Here is a 24966-nt window from a genome sequence, read left to right as displayed (position 1 = left end):
GTAAAAGTGTCTCTGTTACAGCTTCATGTGTGGTTGATAACACATTGGCTCAGACATTTGACAATTCCACTTACCCCATCAAACTGGGCAAGTGTTGGCACGCGATGTTCCATTATGTACCTAAGGAAGACCCCACCAGCAGCGAATCCTCCAGTGAGGACGATGAAGACCAACTCTCAGTCCTCGTCAGAGATGCATCTTCATCAACCGAGAAGGTACAACCTGTTTATTACAACAGCATTTACATTACTGCGTTTCTTTGTTCAATCTGTCTAAACTATTGTGTATTGTAACAGGAAGCAATGATTGTGCTGGGTAACTACAACATCCAAATGCAGCCCACTGCCGGCGATAGTCCTGCCAAGGTTGTTGTCAATGGTCAGCAGACTCCAGTCTCCAAGAACCACATGACTGAACTCTACGACGAGAATGGCAATACTCTTGCTCAGATGTATGCCCTGCCCGATGGTGAGGTGCGCTTTTACGCTCCTCAACAAGACACGGAAATCCAGTTCGATGGCACTGCAGTCAAAATAAATGTACGTTTCATACCTTATATTAATTCCTTTCTATAATTTTTCTAAATAACCAAAATAATTACAAACCAGTAATTTTTATTTTCAGGCTCAGAACAGTTACCGTTCAGAAGTCCTTGGACTCTGTGGAACTTTCAACACCCAACCGGTTGATGACTTCACCACTCCCCAAGGATACATTCTCCAGAACCCCTACGAGTTCGCCGCCACCTACGCACTGGAAGACAGCTCCTGCCAGGGACCTGCCAAGGAATACAAGGCCAGAGCCCAGCAGAAGATCGCCGGCGGCCATTACACTCGTAATGTTGTCATCTATGGAAATGTTGTAGCTGACCAACAAGCCTACTCTCGCCCCAGATCCAGTGTTTACAGGTCTTCCGGCAACAACCAACACAGCAATAAGCCTACTACTCCTTACTCCCAGAAACGTATCTATGTGATTGAGAAGGGAGGCAAGATATGCTTCAGTGCCTATCCTCTGCTGCAATGCTTAGGTTCAAGCTCACCTCAAGGATATGTTGAGAAACAGGTCATCCTCTTTTGATAAGTTCTTTTAGTCTACTCAAGACTTTCTTTACTCTCTCAATATGATGATAGTTATGCAAGTGTGTATCGTCTCCTCCTATGTAATTGATCAACAATAAAAGTGCCTTGTTTGTTTGCAGGTGGAGTTTGTATGTCTGCAGCCTAGCCCAGTCACCGAGCACTGGCAGGAGTTGATCAGTAGAGGAGTCAATCCTGACTTCAGCCAAAAGAAGCCTTTCCAGACCTTCACTATTCAAGTGCCTCAGAGCTGCCAGTCCTGAACTGATGTATTTTGATGAGTAAAATGTATATAAACAAATTACTTACTGAAAATAACAAATAAAACATACTTTGATTACATTGCTATAGTTATTTTATCACTCGCTCCATATTGTTTTTTATTTATTTTGTGTCTGTAAAATATTCTTAAAAATCGTTTTAGAAGTTTAAAAAAGCGAAACTTTAGTAGTGTTATGAAATATTGTCATATATTGATGTTTTATTATAAACTTTAAATTTGTGTAATAATACAACAACATTTTGTATAATAGGTTTAGATGGAAGAAATGACGATGTAAATTAGAGGTCTATAAGTTTACTATATTCAACATAACCTCCTATTGAAGTTAGAATATTACCATTTTCAATACGATACCCAATGTTATGAAGTAGTACGAAAATTGTTTTACGTCTCAAAGCTCGATTAAGAGATATTTTAATTTCAAATGCATTTTATCGTTGATGAGTTCATGACAAATCGCTGGGAATGATAAAATCATTTTGTTAACTCTTTGGTCGAAACATTTTTGTGATGACGATTGTAAAAGAACGATTAATTAATGTAAAATTGTTTAAAATTGATGTTTTAAACCTCAACTTGTATTAGATAAGTTAGACGTATGCAATACAATTGTAAAAAATTGTCTACTCTAACAAAGAAAATTTGAATTTGAATAACTTAATTTTATTTCGATTAGTACTTTTTATCTGATGTTAAAATTATTTTTAAGCGTTCTTTGGTGATATGAGTTGATTGAATTTAATACATTATAGTTGATTAGATAAAATCAGTAATGTGACAATTTTATTGTCATTTATGAACCAATTAATAAATGAACGCTTATTTCTTTCGTTGTATGTATGGGATTGATTTTATTTTAAAACATGAAAAGTATTTCGATTCCAACCATTTTAATTTTATCCTTATTCCACATTTTATTCAAATTATTTTGCTTGGAACTTGCGGTAAGATTTATAAAATAACACAATAAAGTTTGTCGGTATTTCAGGTTGAACATATTATTTTAATTCTACTGTCAATATAAAGAGGTTCGGAGTTTGTAACCTCCTTCCCCCTATTGATATAAGTATTACGAGTGTATTTGGACTTTCTACTCAAGTACTACGTAAGTAATACTCAAAGTTCAGTTTCGTTTTCATCTGTTTTGATATTCTAACTATAACAACTAACAAACAGTAATTCAAGACTCTCACTTTGTAACGTTTTGGAAATGACAAGTCCACATCCAACTCGGGGGTTTGACAAATAAAATGTAACTACTTTTGCTTCCACTCTTTTGCGATTCAAGCGAGAGGGATAGCAGCTAGTATTGAATGTTGATCTTTCTGAATGGCTACTTTGTAATAGGTATAGTATAGATTATCATTCTCATCGCTTTCGTTGTTGATGCCAGTCTTGGTTTTCATTAATATGAGTGTCAAAAGAGTTAGCAGTAACAGAAAAATATAGTACAACGCCTTTAGTATGCTCATTACATAACAGATTTTGTAATAGTCAAATTCATATCCTGTTACACTTTTCAGTATTGTTATAACAAAATTGTTAAAGCCAAGTTATGTGTTTATCAAAACATGTGTTATAGTTTCATTAAAAATAAAAGAATTAATTAACCTTTTACCCTTTAGCGACGAACGCTACGCGATACATCGGAAGCTATGCGATACGTTTAATCGATTTCTTACCATAATTTAATGAAATGTTCCCAAAATGGTATGTAGGCAACCAAAGCAGCGAAATATTATAGGTTTTGTATCAGTTTACATAAAATAAAATTTTGTGTACGTAAATTATATGACCGAAATATAAATGAATAAAAATAGTTTAAACATATTTGAAGGTACTGTACATTTTTAAGCTCAAATTCAAATAACCTCAAGAGATTTACGAAAACTGTGAAAGTCCTTTCCGATCAGATCACGTCTAAGTTTAGTCCTAAAACATATTACACTTGAAGCTGTAATATTATATATTACAATTACATTAACTTAAGAGGCAAAGAGTTAAATAATTTAAGACCAAATTAGAGAATTGCATTTTTGTAAATCTTTGACTTAAATTTCTATACTGTTAACTGAGCTGAAATTTTGGATAAATTGTAGTTATTTAAAAAACCAAATACAATATAAAATAACAAAAAGAGAAGTGTTAAAATGTTATTTGCAACTCTCTCGCGGTCTGAGACCTTCAGACGACCCGCAGTGCAATGAAATCGTGTAACACTGAAGAAAGAAACCACTGATTTCGAAACTACAAAGTAACAGCAAAAATTGTGGAGAGAATATGGTGAAACTCAAATTGAGATCAACAATTTAAACATATTGGTATCAAGAAAGTAGTACAGTACAATAACATACTTAATGATTGGATAGTAAATAATACATTTAACTAGTATATTGTACTACAGCAATGCACGGTATGCGGGAATGTATGATATTCTCAAATATTTTTGGGAATCAAATTGGAATGTTCGATATTGGCATCAAGCTATAAAGATTTTCTTATTGAGGAAAGCTTCTCTGATCCTCAAATCATTTGACGAAGAGTGACAGAATTAATGAGCAAAGTATACAAAAATAAATTGTAATAATAGTGTTAGAGACTTAAATTCATTCAGGGATTTAAATAACTAGTTTTTGTGGAAGCAAACTCAATTTAATATACTATTAACAGGAAAGCTTACAAATTTACATTGAACCGTGGTAAAATTGCATGTTTACTGGAAGAAGAGGTTACAAAGATAATGTATCAACTTTTCCATTAAAATTAGAATTTGAAACAGTAAAAATTTCTTTGGATAATGTCCGTTTATTTGGATTTTCTTTGGATAATTTCTTTGGATATTCCTGTTTATAAGGTTACAAAGGATGATTATGTTCAATCATGAATGGCATCTGCGTGCGCAGAGCCAAACCCACCTGTAATTGTTTCAGCAGAATCACAACTTTGCACAAGATCAGCTACATTTGTTACTTTACTACTAACACCATCCATTAAAGTAATATAACTTTCAACTAGTAGCTTTGTTTGGTTCTATCTTATAATTTTTTTTGTTTTTTTTTTTCAATTTGTGCGTACATATTTACTAAAAATTTATTAAGAATACACGATAATTGAGTAAATGATTTTTCCTTCCTTTTTCATGAAAATATATGAGTAGAAATCTGCAGCAGAAACAGTCTTTGTACTTGAGGTAATGATCGTAGCTTTGACCTGTGGAACACAAACAGAGTAACCGTCTTTAACATAGACAAACATGAGGGAATTCTGTAGGGTGTTGTTAAGATCTAACTGATACGTGACAGCTTATCGTCCCTGCCCTTCAACATAATATCTGTTTGTTTTAAACGTCTGACCGACGCCTACCTCACGGCATTAAACCTGCCTGGATGAGAATGTTTTAAACTTTGTGGTGTCTTCTAATGGAGTATCGACAATTGCAGACTAAAAGTCACTCATTATGCACCTGATGATATAATGAGAAGTAACTCTTCACCTAGATTACACTAAATTTTGTAGTCTAGGTACCGTGAAAACTATTTAAAACGTTAATTTAAAGCTAAAATACAGCTGTTAAGCTAAAACCAACTGGAGCTAAACCCAAAATTCATATACAGATCTTCTAGGGGTTGCTACTCTTTTTTCTCTTGATTTTCTATGTAATTACCGAGGCACGTTTATTTGAAATGTCATCTTTCTGGTATGTTAGAAAACATATATACTTCAACTAGAAGCTACAACCACATATAACTACCGGTGTTGAGAAATCTGAGTCACACGTGTGTAAAAATTCATCTTTCAAGGATGTCGAGAAGTCGAAAATATAATAGTTCTCCTAGGGGTTTACAAAACCTTGTAGGCTAATTTTCATGACAAATCTACCTTTTTCAGAGCTTTTTGAGACAAGGAGTATCAAAGTTCACATCAATAACTTAATATATGGCATTGGGAAGTTGACAAAAATGTACTTTTCTAATGGCTGCAACGCTATTTCAACCCCAGTCGTTTGTTTTTATGAAAAGGCACGCGTTTGTTAACTTACGTCTTTCTATAACATCCAGAAGCTAGAAAACATAAACATATTTATTTTAGGAATTGTAACTCCATTTCAACCTGTAGGTATACGTGATTAATATTTATGTAAAATATGTTTTTGCTTTTGGGAGAATGAGGCACGTGTGTGTCAAACTTGATATTTCTAAGACTTCAAAAAGTTTTAAAACAAAAGGAACTCCAATTTCAACCTTTTATGTAAACAAATTCCAGGAATCAACAATTTTATTGCAAACTATAAAATAATTGTTGATTCATTGAGAATAGTTTTGGAAATTAAAGGAACGCTCTATAGCAATGGGTTTTAAAAGTGTGTATACAGATGTTAAATCGTAAACGCTATTCTAATTTTCTTGTTGTAATATTTTCTGAATCTTTTCTTGTGAAACTTTTTTTGTCTTACTTGTTTTGTTTTTTCAGATTTGGCATACTTGCTTACTTTTTCAGAACATGTTAAATTTAAAGGCCATCGTGGCCAAACATGGTTGATTCAAGACAACAATAATAGTTTCTCTAAAAATATGACCAAAGAAAGACATATATAGATAGCATCGGAGCCTTTGTTATGCGTAGTACAATAAAATTAAAATCTCCAATAAACAAAACAGATTAATGTTTACTAATATATATTCGTGCACGTTCGACACGTTACGACAATTATTTATCGATTAGTACAGTCACTGAAATATTTTGTATACCATTTTTCTCGGATTGGATGGATTGGCGTGAAATTTTGGACTATAGCTAGAGAGTACCCCAAGAAACAAAAGTTGTATAATGCCGATGAGTGCTTTTACCCTACGGGTAGATGCCAACCCTTCTAGAGTTTGGACATTTTTTTATAAAAATAACCTCACCAATGGATACAAATTCTACGCAAAAATGTTCTATAAGAATGTTTTGTGCAGTACATACATTTTTAGATACTGGCACCGAAAAGTGGTCGTTTTAGCCCAAAATGCATATTTTTAGCGATTTTTTGCAAATATCTCATAAACTATAAGCTTTATAAAAATTGGTAAAATAGATAAATCAAAATATTTAAATAACGAATAGATTGCTTGTGGGTAGTATATAACCCGAGTTATAGCTTAAACGAAAGTAACACTACTTTTTTCAACATCGCGGCATGAAGACAAATCAATTAATTTATTCTGGATTTTAGTAAATGAACTAAATTGTCAATGTTTACATGTGAGGTATTGAATTCGGTTTCCTTAGACATTGTGGAACGGCATATTTACAGCCATCTCAAAGGAAACAAAAACAGAGGTACTGGGCATTAACTTGATTGAACAAACCATTCGCTCCGTGACCACGTGATGAGGAATAGTAAGTGAGCGCAGTGACTCTGTGATTATATTGGCCAGTACAGCTGACACACTCACTGATAACAGAACTGGCCTGGACTCTTCCCCTCCCTCTCCTTAGTTAAAGGAGATATAGATACAGATGAAGAGATACTGATGAAGAACCATAACTATTCCTACAATCAACTACTCCAATGTTTGAATAATGCAATAAGACGATGCTTCCACTGAATCCAGTGTACCACACTGCTGAATCCCACACCTTATTATACCTTATTATTGTAAGTGACGTAAAAGATATCGTCCACAAAAGGCAGCTTTTAGTTCCAGCAATATCAAGGTATAACTTAACGTTTTGTGTTTTATTGTACAAGAAACATAAGCCTGAAGTGAGATTCATTAGCTATATAGACTTTAAACGAAAATAATTTCTAACAGATGTTCTTTAAACACCATGACATTCAATCGCAAATTATCATTCTTCTGTGAATTATATGGTAGACAAATTAAACCTCTTAATATTGGACTTGTATAATAAACATGCTACCTTGATTATAGAACCAATAAATTAAATAAGGCCTGTTTCTTAGATCAATTACGATATCCTTAGCCTTATGGCTCAACGAGACTCGGTATACCGAAAAGCAAAAAGAACTATGGACAACCGCCGACTGCGGAACAGAATAAAGGAGAGTCTACGCAATTCCAAACTTAGATACATAAACATTATTTGTAATATAAACATTTATTATATATTTACATTATTTGCCGACAGAAAATGCCAGTATTCGAACGATATGTGGCATATAAGTAAACTGAGTATTGGTAAGCAGCATTCACCCCCTGGTAAGCAGCATCACCCCCCCCCCCCCAATCAGCATCCCTTTAAATGAATTGAATGATTATTTTCTGAGCCATTATCACCAAAAGAAAAGCAAAGGATTGCAAAATTATCCATCCTACCTAACAGAACAGTCTCGTGCAGAGCATCAAATCAAATCACGTTTATTTCCACACACTAAAAGAAATGAAATACAAAACAAATCTTTACATTGAAATGATAAAAAATGTAGCATTTGTATATTATCTAATTCATATAAACATACAAAAGTATTCTAGTAATACAATTAAAAAACTAAAATTAAATAATTAACGTTAAAATAATATAAAAAAGACTTATGTCACATCAAATAAATCAATATAATGAATAAAGACATGAAATATACACACATATATATATATATATATATATATGTGTGTGTGTGTGTGTGTATATTTCATGTCTTTATTCATTATATTGATTTAATGATTTAATGTATATACACATACATATACATACATATCCACATCCATACACGCATATCTAGTAAAAACAGTATTAAATTTGCTACATAATTTCTGGATAAATTCAAATAATGGGAAAAGAGCCTACATGGGCCTTAATGGCCTGTGCGTAGACTCGAGTTGAAATTGTTACGATTCTAATTTTATCTCGAGCAGAGTGTAGATTAATTTTATAAAATTTGTTAATTGAAAGAAGACATCTAAAGCAGAATAAACGACGGATATGACCTGGAATTCCGATAATCAGCAATATAGTGGAGAAAGTAGACAAAAACAAAGAAAAATATTGAGTGAACAAAAATTACAAAAAATAGGCTAATTACTTAAGTGAATGGATTTTATTATCTATAGTTTGAAGAGGAGAGGACAGGGGACAGTGCCGTCAGTCAGTTGTCAGGCAGTCTAGGTCCGTCTGTAGTCAACAGAGATAAGTAACTGGGCCCTCTCACTGCTTATGAGAATCAAAAAACTCCTTGACATGTTTCTTAAAAACCTCAAGAGAGGGAGAGTCGAACAGCTTGAAATTTCTAAAACTATTAGAATAATTCCCACAATTTCAATTTAGGCCAGTATTACAGATTGGCACCTTTAAAGCCATTCGTCGAATGCGATCAAATGCTAAATGAGCTAATAATACTTCAATTATTCTAGTAAAGAAGATTTGCTTTGCTATTCTTCCTGTAATTACAGATATTATTAATCTGTCGTTGAGGTCTAATACTTTCTCCGAAAAATGGAAGTTAGCTCTTGTCCGACCTCTTAACTACTGCATAAACTGCACAACTACTCCATAATTAATGTTATGGTTTTGAGGAACAAACCCTAGAGAGTCCAAAAGTATTCCATTACATTTTTGTTTGATTTGCGAAAACATGACCGTATTACTCTTCCTATATTCGCACATAAATATTAAAATTCAATTATCTGAGAAGCATTCATATGTGTTATGTTCCATTCTTAAAAGTGGGTTTCCACATTATTTCGTTCCACATTATAACGATTTAAAATGTATTTGTAACAATTTAAGCGCATAAAATACCCGCACTGGCTCGCCTATGCTGCGGATTCTTTGTCATAGAATAGCAGTTTTTAATAAATACTTTATTGTTACCGCATGCAGAGATTTGGAATTCCCTTCCAGATAGCATTAAAGAACTGGAAAGCCAGGCACGGTTCAACTCAGCTTTGAAAAAACTCTCCTTGGATCAAAATACTGCTGTGACCGATTACTTGCAACATGAGTGTAAGCGGGCGGAATGAATGACTGAGTGAATGGGTTTGAAAAAAATATATTTTTTTAATGTAATATGTGTTAATATGCAAAGTAATATTAGTTTTGGTTTTTTAAAGCAGATTTGTTGGTACATTTTTTTACTGTAGTTATCTATTTTATTTGGTAGTTGAATTCTGTAAAGGTTGAATATAATAAAAGGCCATGTGGCCCTAGGAGTACACGAGACACTAAATACAATTTTTAGACAGAAAATCATCTAGGTGACATCGCATCCATTTCTCACTAATGAGGTATACGATAAGTAATATTGATATAATTCCTAGACTGGACCGAGGAAATAGTGTGATATAGCTAACATAGATTTGGAAGCAAGATCATGTAGGTACTTTACGTATCATGTAGTCTATCTTTACATATGGATGGCAACTGTCATTATGTACTATCGATATTTTGTATAATGAAGACATTGAGAATACACTGTTTGATTTTGATAGTGACGATGATGATTTTAGTTTTTACTTATTTTAGTGTTTACTTATTTTAGTGTTTAAGTTTCAATAACAATATGTATACACATATAATTTAGAAAACCTTACCGTTAATCCAACCTTACTATAATGGCAAATATAATTAACCTTATTATACAAATTATAATGGCAAACTCCAATTCTACGTTCAATTCTGTTTCTATTCAATCTCTATTATTAATTAGAACTAGTAGGGCAAAACCTGAAAAAAATACTTCCGATTGTGCTCAATCTCTGAACCTCTTAATCGTGAAAAATAGATATTGGGTGCATGGTTTATGACTAATTCCATTTTAAATATCATAGAACCCTATCATATTACATCACAAATGCTTTCACTAAGAAAGCTAGGAACCTCTAAAATGGTCTAAAATAGTCACTGAAATCGTAGCAGCTATTTATTCACGGTGAATATGTTCTAAGATATTTTTCCTACGAGTATTATCTCAATACAATACAATATACTTTTATTGCCAGAAACAATTTTAACATTGCATAGCATGCGTCACATAATAATAATTGTATATTCATTAAAATAATGAAATGTCTTATGCTAACGATTTAATTTTTAAAATATCGTAAACAATATCGATTTTAGTTAACAATAAAAGTTGTCAAGCGGTAAAATTAATATATAATAAAAATAATTTGGATGTCAGCGCCCCTGTACTACCGCACATTGAAGCTAGTGAGATGGTCCATGAATTCACCAACTGTATAAAAAGAATGAGACACTAAGAAGTGTCGCAATGTAATTTTGAACCGATTTAGATCATTTATTGATTTTATTTCTTCAGGGAGCCCATTTAGAAACTTTATGCCGGCTTGAGAAGGAAGTTGCTCGTATCTTCTCAATCTATGCTGAGCAGGTCTGACATTTTCTCGATACCTCGTATCGTAGTTGTGAATGTCACGACCTCGAACCATTTGGCTCTTAAACCGACAATGGACAGTAGTCTCCAGTATATACAAACATGGCAATGTTAGTATTTTGAGCTCCCTAAATGAATTTCTACACGACTCTCTAAAGTTTAATTTAGCAATAATTCTAATAGCTCTCTTCTGTAAGACAAAAAGTCTGTGGAAATCGCCATTTGAACAGCCACCCCACAATATAATACCGTAGGATAAATGTGGGTGGACCAAACCGTTATATGCAATTTTCATTATTTGATCTGAACAGTATTCGGCAAGACCTCTCAAGAGATAAATATTACTTGATAGTTTCGCACAAACACTTATGAATCTTTGAATTCAAATTGTTTACGTACACCAGGAACAAAACTGGTCCGAGGATGGATCCCTGAGGGACCCCATATCTAAGACTGGTTGTACGTGAAAATGAATTTTGAACTGATACTTGTTGTTTTCTATCGGAGAGGTATGACTGAAGCCACTTTAGCGGCAAACCTCTAATACCGTTACTGTGCAATTTGTTGAGTAGAATGGTGTGATCCACACAATCGAAAGCCTTAGTCAAGTCAAGGAAAACGCTGAGCGTTACTGTTTTCTTGTTTTCTTGTCTCAAAATATAAGTACATAAAACTGTGAATTAACTGCAAGCTAGAACATTATCTCCAAGAGCGTGGAGTAATCACCAATCATGCCTTATACTCTTAATCATGGCGATGTGCATGAACGTTCACATCGATTGTATAAACATGGATGGCCTGCTAACACACTACCGCTAAAGGTACTGGGATATACTGTCGAATGGAAAGACTACATTACCCCGTACTCTGTAACCTTTCTGGAAAAGATTCTTAAACTTGGTTGCTGAAATCTGAAAAAAGCCAGTGAAAGAAATTGTCAATTGCAGCTCATGTGTTGTTCAAAATTGTGTGGTGGCTGTCTTGTAGAAATGTGTACAAGACACGTTTATCAATGTGGGTAACAAGCCACATTGAAACTACACTAATAGAAGAAAGTACGGTATCTAAGACATTAAGATTGTTGTAAAAAAATATATAAACAAGCTAAAACATGTATTAATACATTTTACTTCAGAAAAAATGTCGATACCCAGTGGCAAAACTATAATTTAGCAGGAATTAACTGTATTCTTAAATTATCAATGCGTATGTATTTAATGGCATTTCATTGTATATTGCAAATACATATCTATAAAATTCAACATTCATTAAAATTATTTAATCCTAATTTACCAACACCGATTGATCAAGTCTTCTATACGTAAAGGTGCTATAGTAGGAAGGGTCGAGTGAATGCGAATCTTAAGTTTAGTTCCAATTCACCTCCCTCTTACGTACAGCATCAGGAAGGTGAACTGGAGCTAAACTCAACATTGTGGCATTGAATCAATCCCACTATAACTGCGTTATCTGTAGAAGACTTGGTTGCTCCACCGCGCGTCCTGTGGGATCTTGTTAGTGAACATCGTAGTGCACTCAATTGTACACCGTATGAGAGAACGAGAATACCTCTTCACCTAGATTGCACTACATTTAGTAGTGTAGGTGTGTCTGATGTCGAAACGATGCAAAAGAGTTAGTTTTGAGTTACTTCGTTCTTCGTCGCCGACTATTTTTGGATCCCTTCCGACGAACATAACTCCCGATTTCAGGAGTAAAGTCTGCAACAGCATCAGATGCTGAACGTAAGAGAAAAGTAAACCGGAGCTTAACATGCTATATCTAACTGATCATCAGCACTTTGAGATCAAATTACACTTCATCATTATTACACTTTACTTTCTATTGTGCAGATATCCTGTATATGAATCAAAATAAAAACATTTCTGTGTCGGATTATATTCATATTTTTATCTACCTACCTTTTTTAACCCATAGTGACCCTTAGGCTTGTGGAAAAGCTTATCTAGATTATCCATGAATCTGCAATAAGATAATGCTAAAATGGTATACTAATACTGATGAATGTATCCACGATAGGGCACAATTCAGTTGTGTCTAACGATCATGGCCTTTCTATTGCTCTTGTTCTTTGTAAGACAAGAACTTTATATTTTAATAATTTTGTTTTAAGGTGCTTTTCCATTGTGTAGTAGCTTAAAAAAATGATAAAAATGGTGAAGAAATATTCAGCCTACCCCACTGTTATCAATCTATGGTTAAAATGTTACTAAAGTTAAAACCTTTGGCTATTCTTGCATGCACACGTTGTAAAGATTTTTCTAGTTTAAGAATTTAAAACTCTTTGCATAAATTTAAAAATAATGAGCATTACCTTGCCATAGGCTTGTCCAAAGAATTTCAATTCCAACTAGTATAATCTATGGTGGGCTTCATTCTGCTGATTTAAGAATATGCTAGTTATTATATTAGCCAGAATCTCTTATATAGATTCTAACTTAACAATTCTCATAAGTAGTATCATAAAAAGCTGTAAAACATAATTAGTATCATAAAAAGCTGTAAAAATGATAGTGTAGCTTCTATGCCATCAAAATCAAGAGCTATTTATCAAGAGACACTAAATACAATTTTTAGACAGAAAATCATCTAGGTGCGATCGTATCCATTTCTCACTCTGGCTTCTATGCCATCAACATCAAGAGCTAATATGTATCAAGAGACACTAAATACAATGTTTAGACAGAAAATCATCTAGGTGACATCGCATCCATTTCTCACTCTGGCTTCTATGCCATAAAAATCAAGAGATAATATGTATCAAGAGACACTAAATACAATTTTTAGACAGAAAATCATCTAGGTGACATGTATCCATTTCTCACTCTGGCTTCTATGCCATCAACATCAAGAGCTAATATGTATCAAGAGACACTAAATACAATTTTTAGACAGAAAATCATCTAGGTGCGATGTATCCATTTCTCACTCTGGCTTCTATGCCATCAACATCAAGAGATATTATGTATCAAGAGACACTAAATACAATGTTTAGACAGAAAATCATCTAGGTGACATCGCATCCATTTCTCACTCTGGCTTCTATGCCATAAAAATCAAGAGATAATATGTATCAAGAGATTACAATGTTTAGACAGAAAATCATCTAGGTGACATCGCATCCATTTCTCACTCTGGCTTCTATGCCATCAACATCAAGAGATAATATGTATCAAGAGACACTAAATACAATGTTTAGACAGAAAATCATCTAGGTGACATCGCATCCATTTCTCACTCTGGCTTCTATGCCATAAAAATCAAGAGATAATATGTATCAAGAGACACTAAATACAATTTTTAGACAGAAAATCATCTAGGTGACATCGCATCCATTTCTCACTCTGGCTTCTATGCCATCAACATCAAGAGATAATATGTATCAAGAGACACTAAATACAATGTTTAGACAGAAAATCATCTAGGTGACATCGCATCCATTTCTCACTCTGGCTTCTATGCCATCAACATCAAGAGATATTATGTATCAAGAGACACTAAATACAATGTTTAGACAGAAAATCATCTAGGTGACATCGCATCCATTTCTCACTCTGGCTTCTATGCCATAAAAATCAAGAGATAATATGTATCAAGAGACACTAAATACAATGTTTAGACAGAAAATCATCTAGGTGACATCGCATCCATTTCTCACTCTGGCTTCTATGCCATCAACATCAAGAGATAATATGTATCAAGAGACACTAAATACAATGTTTAGACAGAAAATCATCTAGGTGACATCGCATCCATTTCTCACTCTGGCTTCTATGCCATCAACATCAAGAGATAATATGTATCAAGAGACACTAAATACAATGTTTAGACAGAAAATCATCTAGGTGACATCGCATCCATTTCTCACTCTGGCTTCTATGCCATAAAACATCAAGAGATAATATGTATCAAGAGACACTAAATACAATTTTTAGACAGAAAACCATCTAGGTGACATCGCATCCATTTCTCACTCTGGCTTCTATGCCATCACATCAAGAGATAATATGTATCAAGAGACACTAAATACAATGTTTTAGACAGAAAATCATCTAGGTGACATCGCATCCATTTCTCACTCTGGCTTCTATGCCATAAAAATCAAGAGATAATATGTATCAAGAGACACTAAATACAATTTTTAGACAGAAAATCATCTAGGTGACATCGCATCCATTTCTCACTCTGGCTTCTATGCCATCAACATCAAGAGCTATATGTATCAAGAGACACTAAATACAATTTTTAGACAGAAAATCATCTAGGTGCGATCGTATCCATTTCTCACTCTGGCTTCTATGCCATCAACATCAAGAGCTATTTATCAAGAGACACTAAATACAATTTTTAGACAGAAAATCATCTAGGTGCGATCGCATCCATTTCTCACTCTGGCTTCTATGCCATCAACATCAAGAGCTAATATGTATCAAGAGACACTAAATACAATTTTTAGACAGAAAATCATCTAGGTGACATCGTATCCATTTCTCACTCTGGCTTCTATGCCATCAACATCAAGAGATAATATGTATCAAGAGACACTAAATACAATGTTTAGACAGAAAATCATCTAGGTGCGATCGCATCCATTTCTCACTCTGGCTTCTATGCCATAAAACATCAAGAGCTAATATGTATCAAGAGACACTAAATACAATTTTTAGACAGAAAATCATCTAGGTGACATCGCATCCATTTCTCACTCTGGCTTCTATGCCATCAACATCAAGAGATAATATGTATCAAGAGACACTAAATACAATGTTTAGACAGAAAATCATCTAGGTGACATCGCATCCATTTCTCACTCTGGCTTCTATGCCATCAACATCAAGAGATAATATGTATCAAGAGACACTAAATACAATGTTTAGACAGAAAATCATCTAGGTGACATCGCATCCATTTCTCACTCTGGCTTCTATGCCATAAAAATCAAGAGATAATATGTATCAAGAGACACTAAATACAATTTTTAGACAGAAAATCATCTAGGTGACATCGCATCCATTTCTCACTCTGGCTTCTATGCCATAAAAATCAAGAGATAATATGTATCAAGAGACACTAAATACAATTTTTAGACAGAAAATCATCTAGGTGACATCGCATCCATTTCTCACTCTGGCTTCTATGCCATCAACATCAAGAGATAATATGTATCAAGAGACACTAAATACAATGTTTAGACAGAAAATCATCTAGGTGACATCGCATCCATTTCTCACTCTGGCTTCTATGCCATAAAAATCAAGAGATAATATGTATCAAGAGACACTAAATACAATTTTTAGACAGAAAACCATCTAGGTGACATCGCATCCATTTCTCACTCTGGCTTCTATGCCATCAACATCAAGAGATAATATGTATCAAGAGACACTAAATACAATGTTTAGACAGAAAATCATCTAGGTGACATCGCATCCATTTCTCACTCTGGCTTCTATGCCATAAAAATCAAGAGATAATATGTATCAAGAGACACTAAATACAATTTTTAGACAGAAAATCATCTAGGTGACATCGCATCCATTTCTCACTCTGGCTTCTATGCCATCAACATCAAGAGATAATATGTATCAAGAGACACTAAATACAATGCTTAGACAGAAAATCATCTAGGTGACATCGCATCCATTTCTCACTCTGGCTTCTATGCCATAAAAATCAAGAGATAATATGTATCAAGAGACACTAAATACAATTTTTAGACAGAAAATCATCTAGGTGACATCGCATCCATTTCTCACTCTGGCTTCTATGCCATCAACATCAAGAGATAATATGTATCAAGAGACACTAAATACAATGTTTAGACAGAAAATCATCTAGGTGACATCGCATCCATTTCTCACTCTGGCTTCTATGCCATAAAAATCAAGAGATAATATGTATCAAGAGACACTAAATACAATGTTTAGACAGAAAATCATCTAGGTGACATCGCATCCATTTCTCACTCTGGCTTCTATGCCATAAAAATCAAGAGATAATATGTATCAAGAGACACTAAATACAATTTTTTAGACAGAAAATCATCTAGGTGACATCGCATCCATTTCTCACTCTGGCTTCTATGCCATCAACATCAAGAGATAATATGTATCAAGAGACACTAAATACAATGTTTAGACAGAAAATCATCTAGGTGACATCGCATCCATTTCTCACTCTGGCTTCTATGCCATAAAAATCAAGAGATAATATGTATCAAGAGACACTAAATACAATTTTTAGACAGAAAATCATCTAGGTGACATCGCATCCATTTCTCACTCTGGCTTCTATGCCATCAACATCAAGAGATAATATGTATCAAGAGACACTAAATACAATTTTTAGACAGAAAATCATCTAGGTGACATCGCATCCATTTCTCACTCTGGCTTCTATGCCATCAACATCAAGAGATAATATGTATCAAGAGACACTAAATACAATTTTTAGACAGAAAATCATCTAGGTGACATCGCATCCATTTCTCACTCTGGCTTCTATGCCATCAACATCAAGAGATAATATGTATCAAGAGACACTAAATACAATTTTTAGACAGAAAATCATCTAGGTGACATCGCATCCATTTCTCACTCTGGCTTCTATGCCATCAAAATCAAGAGATAATATGTATCAAGAGACACTAAATACAATTTTTAGACAGAAAATCATCTAGGTGCGATGTATCCATTTCTCACTCTGGCTTCTATGCCATCAACATCAAGAGCTAATATGTATCAAGAGACACTAAATACAATTTTTAGACAGAAAATCATCTAGGTGCGATGTATCCATTTCTCACTCTGGCTTCTATGCCATCAACATCAAGAGCTATTTATCAAGAGACACTAAATACAATTTTTAGACAGAAAATCATCTAGGTGCGATGTATCCATTTCTCACTCTGGCTTCTATGCCATCAACATCAAGAGCTATTTATCAAGAGACACTAAATACAATTTTTAGACAGAAAATCATCTAGGTGCGATGTATCCATTTCTCACTAATGAGGTATACGATTAGGTAATATTTATGTAATTCCTAGACTGGACCGAGGAAATAGTGACGTATAATACATTTTATATAACAGAATCATCATTAAAATATTCTTTTACCATATAATCTGTTTCGTTAATCTCTGATAGGTTATACAGTAATTATTTACTGTTTTAATATTAACCGGATCACTGAAAATTAAACTATTAATTTAAAACATTTTACAACTAAATGTGACAATGGAGAACCGAATTTTAGTAACTAACAATAGTTATTCTGCAAATGCCTAATATTTTATAGCGTTCGTATTATTTTTTTAGAATAAAGGTATTGGCAAGGCACGTGTTTTAAAAGCACTGTCAAACAATTATTTATGAAAGTTGCTATCCAATCTTTGGTTTTATGAAATTTAACTACGTATATCGTAGTTCTCTTATCTTAATGATTGCACAAGTTTTAATGGACAGATGGAAGCGGTCAGCTGTTTGTGGCAGGGCAGAGTCCACGGATCTCTTGAATGCTCTTGGCATTGTATTCGACTGTGGCCACGAGCCGCTGACGTTGGCTATCCTTCTGACCTCTTGCTGCCACAAGCACGTAAACAAAGAACTTCCTAATCATCTCATGCGTAGCCTACAATGGCATAATCCGGTTTTATTAACATTAAATGGTCCTTCGGATAGTATTGATAAGAACGATGTTGAAATATTATATTCATTGATATAATAAATACCTATTTTGTGATAATGTATAAGAGTAATATATATATACAATTACTGCGTAGTCAGCTTTGAAAATAGCATGTTTATGAACGTATATGTGTCTATATATTTATATATGCTTTTAAAGCACTTGTTGTAAACAGCATGTTTTTACAAATCTAAGCAGTAAATGTATACATACTATACTTTTATACATTATCACAAAATAGTTATTTATTATATCAATGAATATAATATTTCAGTTAACAGTGTTCTTTTTAGTAATATCCAAGAACATCCTTGACGAAAAGTTCTTACGCCTAACTTTAAAATTCTAAACTCCGAGCACAGCACTTTTGTCGGCTTTATTTCAGAAAGGAACTATTTGTTATATTTTGACTTGATGAACACTGTATTTATGCCATTCAATCAAGCTATAACAAAATTACTTAGGACCAAATTAATGTAATATTTCTTTATTTATTTTGTTAACGTTATATTCTAATGGGAGGTTTAACCTATAGGCAACGGTGTTTGTTGTTTGGCCATTTACGGTTTTTCTCTTTTCACTGTAGAAAATTAAAAGAATACAGGTTATAATCATCTTGGGTACATGTACATTGATCCCTCGATGTCTAGTCTGAGCAAAACGCCTTTACCTAGGCGTTAAAATAGTATCTTAAATTTTATCTGATTTAAGTTCGGGCTAAAATGAAGGTAGAAACGATTATTTTATCTCACTCCGATTCCGAAGCCTTCTTTTTACACTCCAGGAGAGTTTTGAAATGGATTTATAAAACTTTTATTAAAGTTGTGCTAGATAAACAACGCTGTGGATGTCGCATTTAAACTTTTGGCAACGTAGACAACTAACTCTCCAAAATATTAAGCTGTTTTGAACTAACAAGCCCGACCCACGGTGGTTACGCATCTACTATTTAGTACTCACCATTAACCAGAGGGTTTTGGCTCTTGGAATGTTGCAAAGCTGGTATAAAGCAGCTTTGACATACTAGTTGAGTCGGTTAGAGAACTGCTAGAGTTTAGAATCCTCCTACTAAATTAGAATGACCAAACGTCTGGAAAACCGGGATTGCTCCTATTTTTTATAATCACGTAAAGTTCCTGAAGAGCGGATCACTAAGAAGTTCTGGAATTCAGTTTTTAAAATAGGTATTTATAGAGCTATCTAGAGAGTTTATTCAATTTCATGTCATGGCAAAATAATACCTTTTAGTTTTTTTTTTTTTAACAAGCTAATTTGATTTCTTTGTCTCGTCTGCCGTTCAACTGTGTTTTTGCACTAATGTACTCTTGTTGTACTTAACGTAACAGAACAACTACCAAATTAATGTCTCTGTCAAAATAACACATGTTGAGAAGTCAATGTTAGACCAGTTATATCTGCATTCACGTATTCATAAATTGGCAATACTGTATTACAGAGTGTTGTAGCTGCTAGCAAATTCAGGGATTAATTATTGTAATCATTTGAAATGTATCAATCCATTTATTTTATAAGCGAGAGGGTTTTGATTACGACGCAGAAATTATTGAGGGCATTTAGTTTTTGTGTTAAATGTATAAAATATCACATAACACAGCTATTGTGACCCTGCGAATAAATCAGAGAAATTGTTTTGAGCGGAGAAATATGGCAGTGATTTAGTTATCCTATACCAAACCTAATAGTGAGTAAAACCTCCAATATGATAAAATGTCCTTTAGATTATGAAAAGCATTGCAAATTACTTAAGGAAAACTTAAATTTAAAAATAATTCACAGTTTTAACATCATGGATAGACAGCAAGCTCTTAAATGAACAGGTTTTTACTGACTTATTTAGTCCTTCCAAATTTGAAATCAATCTCCTGTCATAAAAACCGCTTTGCAAGAGAAAAGCAACTTTTGGATACTCAGGATCTGTCAGGGACTGACAGCTCACTTGATCCAAAGTTACCTCCGATCTCAGGATGATCACATATCTATGATGATGCTATCCGTAGAGTATGCAACTTTATGTAGTATGGGTTTGTGCGAGATCTGGTTATTACGTAGAGCACTTAGTGAGTCTCGACTGCTGGGTCGATAATGGGTCATATTTTTTCTCACTAGCTACATTTTTTAATCCAAAATCAAAGACTGTTCCTTTGCCAATTCTTTGAGTAAATATGAGCAAGATTAATTCTTACATTTTGGATTAATATTTTGACTATTTCCTATGACATTAGGAATACCATAAAGTTGTGGTACCAATCATCCAGAAATCCTCAGTTATAAATAGGGTAGATTTATCTGTTCTTCACATCCACGCACTTTGGAACATACTTTTGATTTACACTCACTCCTATACACATGCTGCATGTTTGAATGATATTTGTTGTGGTATGTATGAAAAAATGTTAGCAAGTTACAAGTAAATATTTGACTTTTGCCTTGCGTTGTATAATGTTCCGGCAATAAAAATCTGATTTGATTTGATTTAATGCATTAATGTAACAAACCCGAGTTTTATCAATAATAGATGTCCCAGCGGCATATACGAGTATTCCTTACCAGGTAAGTCGCCTTTACCATAAACATTTTAGTTCAGCTTTGAATCTATTTAATCGTTTACTTGCTTAATACCTTCAGGAAGCCCTTAGACCCCAATCCGTGACAAAAGGGCCTCAGAAGATGTCAATCTGTGTCACCGCATTCTTTGTTCCAAACCCTAGGGGAGTCCTATGAGGGTAAATATCCCTGCCTGAACCAACCTCCACTTTGATTTTCAATACAAGATCGCCTACAGGATACAGAGGCAAGAACGAGTCAGCAATGCAATCTCCCTAAAGGCATTCTTTAAAGACTCTCATTAAGGAAAATTTGATTTTAAAATTACTTTAACAGAATTTTTAAAAGTAAAAATACCCTATGAACTTGTTTGAGGCATCACCGCCTCAAACTGCGTTCTGTCAAGTGAGGGGATTTAAGGCCTGCTAGGCTGCGATCGCCTACTTGAGCAGCGTACTTAAATACTCGCCTAGAGATCGCCTACTCTACGCCTACTTAAATCGTAAACTGCGATCCTAGGCTGCTCTCAAGACCTCAAAAGAACAACATTTTGCTAAGTAATTCCAGAAGTAACTTTAGTGCAGATGCTGCCTACTTGGTCATACCAGGTCATTCTAGGTATATTCCAGGAGTGTTACTCCATTAACCATTATAGTAGAAACAATGATACTCGAACTCTTTGTATGCTAAACTGTATACTGATCTAGCCCACCACTTGTCCTGTAAGTTAATATCTATTTCCTACAGTTACGAAGACTAGAAATTTGCTTCTCGACCCTCTCAGAAGGGTGATGTTATAAATGTAACGGCTACCGTAACGATAGGGAAGAAGCCTGCCACTCATCAATGCAGGTATAATGAAAGCCAGATATGGAACAACCTTTTCCTTTCCAATTGCGGTTTAAGGGCTCGCAGCAGCTACCACCAACCACCAAAATCCTAAGGACAGCTTTATGAGATCACCAAGGTAAGGCTTTACCTTATGATGTAAGAAACAAGGGTGTACTCTTGCGCATGCAGGTTGCAAGATAATGTCATCTAGTTAACAAATCTGAACTGTTCGACGCGGTTACTATTTGGTATACTTATTTACTGTTTAGTTCTTTTGATACAGTGATATTATTTATGTTATTTTGTCGTATGACGTATAATTTACTTTAGAATTTCATAAAACAAGACTTAATTTACAAAAATCGTAATATCAAAAACAGAATCGTATTAACGAAAACAGGCTTGTAATATTATTATAACACAGCGAGACACAGCTTGGAGCTTTCTACTAAGGTACTTATCTTTCTCTGGATCAGTCATGCCTAAAGGAACCCTACTATGTAACGTTTGGACATGTAGGCCTAGTCTTTGAACTGTATTTTTGCCTCTAAGCCTCTAAAAATCTCCAGCTTGTGGGAAGCAATCGGCCTACGGCCTCACCTCTTTCACTCCTGGCCATTGTTTAGCTCTCCAGTCATTTCCAAAACCGTGTACAACATAAAGAAAAGTAAACTAGCTGGCAAAGTAATTTCAAGTTAAACGTGAAATATTTTATTTTTGAAAATTCAATAATCTTGTAAATATAGCCATTATGTTCGGTTCTAGTGAACCCACGAGTCTCCTCCATACATAGTATAAAATTAAAGGAGTATTTACGTTCTAAAACAAATTTTTGCATTCAATAAAAAACATTTTTTTCACTACCCAAGAATATTATTCCCATACCTACACACATAATATACACTTTTACTTAATGAAAAGCTCTTGTACATGTTTCTTGTACCAATAAAAAATTATAAAATAAAAGCATTGTTCACTGTAAAACGATTAAATTTTAGGAGTGATTGAATTTGGTAAATGTATGGATACATTTTGGTAGTTTTCTCCTTTTCAAAAGTCTAAGCAAAATGCATGTTTTAGTAAAAAATATAGATTACTAACACTATTCTGATCAAAATTTTACTATTATAGCCCATACTTATACGTCAAAAATATTTTTTCTAAATTTTATGCTTAAAAATACATTTGTACCGGATTCCGGATTTTAATTCTGAGTTAAATAATCTTGACATTTTGATATAGACCTAAACATTTTATTAAAACCTATATTGAGGTCTAATTCATGAAGATTTATTTGCTGAAAATTAGTTCACTTTCATACATTATTTCACTAAGATTTACACTTAAAAATATCATAAAATGTATTTGAAAATTATTTTTTAACAGATTTAATTCTAATATTGTGTAAAAGTAGAAGTAAAACTATGGTAATTTAAATGGCTTTCCAACCTACAATTTCAAGAATTTTCTGGAAGACTGGAAACAGGAAATTCTATGTCTATGTACAATTTTGCCATAGTTGTCATTATTTATTTTTAAATATACCAAACACATTTTATGACTGTGAATAGGAAAGCAAATAATTGTATTATGCAAAATTTGTAAAAGTTGGATATGAGGTACAGAGGGCGCACATGCAGGAGTTATCAGCAATGCACTGGACTCAGCACAGATATCAGCTGCACAGTAGCGTATATAAACCGGGGAGCACCTCTTTACTGACAGACCAGCAGGAGAGCTACTGCACATCATGTGGGCTCCGTTGCTTCTTTGTCTCTTGGGTAAGTCATCTCTATATTTTATTATAGTTTAAAGTTTTAAACAGATTTTACATTGCTGCCAGAGCATGTTTTATTTGTAAAATATTAAATTACATTTTTAGCAACTAACTCATTAGTAAAATCTTTAAAAGTTTTATTGCAAAATAAACAAAACCAAAACTTTTTAAATTTTATTTTAAAACAAAAATTATTTAATTTCATTACAGTCAGTCTAAATTCCGTAAAGTATAACTCTAAGCTAATATAAATACTAAAAGGGAGAAAACATATGCAAATTTTGTTTCTATTATGATATATAACCAAGGAGAAGCAATATAATTATAATTTTTAAATATTAAAAATAGCCTATAACTACGAAGGCGAGATTCTTCCACAAGTTTTATAGTTTGTTTAATGTGTTAATAACGTGTGGTCATTATATGATATTGACCTGAAAGTGGAACAAATTTGATACAATCCTAAAGAAACGCCTCCTGTACATGTAGTGCATACATTAACAACTAATGGATTTATAAGAGAAATACAGTATATATGATTTCATACCGAATACAACAGTTCAGTTAACAGTCGGATAACCCTATCTGAGCAATGTTAATTTGGCTCCATCTAAATTATTTAATGAACCATCTAAATTTATTTTATGAACTTTGTTTTATTTGATATACTTTTCTAAAAATTTTAACGTGAGGATTTTTTATTTGTTCTATAAAACATTACAATTTTAGTTCATATTTTAAAATTATTCAAAACACTTTTATAAACTGCTATAGCTTAAAATATACAATGTTTCTCACAAAGCTCTTTAACTCTGCATTGAAAATAAAAAGAGTGCTATTTATCTCTTACAGGTTCTGAGAAAAAAATGAACCTTTGTTCAACAAAACAACCTTCGCAAAATGTAATTAGTCAGCAACCTTCATCCGCACCACCCTATACAATACAGTATTTTTAAATTTTCATACTTTAGTGCATACCAGCCCCTTAAAGGTTTATGGCTAATCTTCTTTTGCTGTATACAGTGTTTATCCTCCAGTTGCATTGCGATCATACATTTGCCTTTGTCATTTTTTTCGAAATCTTGGATAGTCTTTTTAAATATTTTATCTTCAACTTGTCAGACTCTTCCAGATCGATCTGTCATTTCACTCCAGGAACAATTCCAACATCTTTAAAAACCTCCCACTTTGTGATATTTCTTTTATTAAAAATAACAATGATATCATACACTTCCACTTACAGAGTGGTCTTCATTACAAAAGTGCGTTTGGTGAAACGAACCCAAATCATGTTACTGTGAGACCCATTTGGGTTTTGAACTCCTCATTGAAGACACTTGTTTAACAGTTCTGTTGCAAAAAGTACTTTAGTTTATGCTTGATT

The 24966-nt window shown here is 33.6% G+C and overlaps 1 protein-coding gene across 1 annotated transcript in view; it reads left to right on the top strand.

Annotated features, from left to right (window-relative positions):
• The window catches only part of LOC124363525, a 54361-nt gene that overhangs the window by 16476 nt on the left and 12919 nt on the right, over positions 1-24966 (top strand). Inside the window, exons 19-24 of the mRNA XM_046818774.1 lie at positions 22-215; positions 297-539; positions 625-1065; positions 1202-1340; positions 21881-21941; positions 23531-23586. Coding sequence (XP_046674730.1) covers positions 22-215; positions 297-539; positions 625-1065; positions 1202-1340; positions 21881-21941; positions 23531-23586 — 1134 coding nt within the window. The remainder of the gene's footprint in view (positions 1-21; positions 216-296; positions 540-624; positions 1066-1201; positions 1341-21880; positions 21942-23530; positions 23587-24966) is intronic.

Source organism: Homalodisca vitripennis, chromosome 5 (genome assembly GCF_021130785.1).
Source record: "Homalodisca vitripennis isolate AUS2020 chromosome 5, UT_GWSS_2.1, whole genome shotgun sequence".
Lineage (NCBI taxonomy): Eukaryota > Metazoa > Arthropoda > Insecta > Hemiptera > Cicadellidae > Homalodisca > Homalodisca vitripennis.
The sequence above is the reverse complement of the archived record's forward strand: the minus strand, read 5'-3'. Positions and strand labels throughout refer to the sequence as shown.